This window comes from Penaeus monodon, chromosome 33, assembly GCF_015228065.2.
Source record: "Penaeus monodon isolate SGIC_2016 chromosome 33, NSTDA_Pmon_1, whole genome shotgun sequence".
Taxonomy (NCBI): domain Eukaryota; kingdom Metazoa; phylum Arthropoda; class Malacostraca; order Decapoda; family Penaeidae; genus Penaeus; species Penaeus monodon.
The window spans coordinates 35,823,647-35,824,176 of NC_051418.1; the positions used below are offsets into that span (position 1 = coordinate 35,823,647).

At 42.5% G+C, this 530-nt stretch overlaps 1 protein-coding gene across 1 annotated transcript in view; it reads left to right on the forward strand.

The window, feature by feature from the left end:
• The window catches only part of LOC119594438 (G protein pathway suppressor 2-like), a gene marked incomplete at its 3' end in the record, with an annotated part of 24,009 nt that overhangs the window by 19,570 nt on the left and 3,909 nt on the right, over nt 1-530 (forward strand). Inside the window, 1 exon segment of the mRNA XM_037943498.1 lies at nt 344-513. Within this exon segment, the coding sequence (XP_037799426.1) occupies nt 344-513 (170 nt within the window).

The window sequence follows — 530 nt, forward strand, 5'->3', positions numbered from 1 at the left end:
CCTCCCTTTCTTTATAAGTATTTCAAATACTTATGTCTTAGAGACTCCTAGAAAATAAGAAAGGTTATCAAAACAAATGTTATTGATAGATTACAGTTCTTTGCTCTGATAATGCAAATAGTTGTTACAAAACACAAACAGGAGTAGTATATGCCCCTTTTTCATCATCTATATGCAAGGAACAGACATAACAAATAGAGAAGTACATGTAAATAGTTAATTATCCTGTATCTACAAAATCAGTTTTCGTTTACACAGTACCCTATGCAACACCCCCTCTACTCTGCCGTCTCCCTATAATTGTATTTAATCATCATGTGTTTCCTTTGTCCTGTCTTGGCAGCAACCCACGTGTCTGCCCTCCACCAGCCCTTAGACCATAAGGGCAAGCCAACTGGGGGAGCCTTCCTACCCCCAGGGGAAGGAGCACAGGAAAAGTACTTCCAGCCCACTGTAAGATCACACCTGCCTCTGCATTCGGGAGTGTTGCCTGTCCAGCAGCCACATCCAGGGGTGGGTCTTACCCTTTT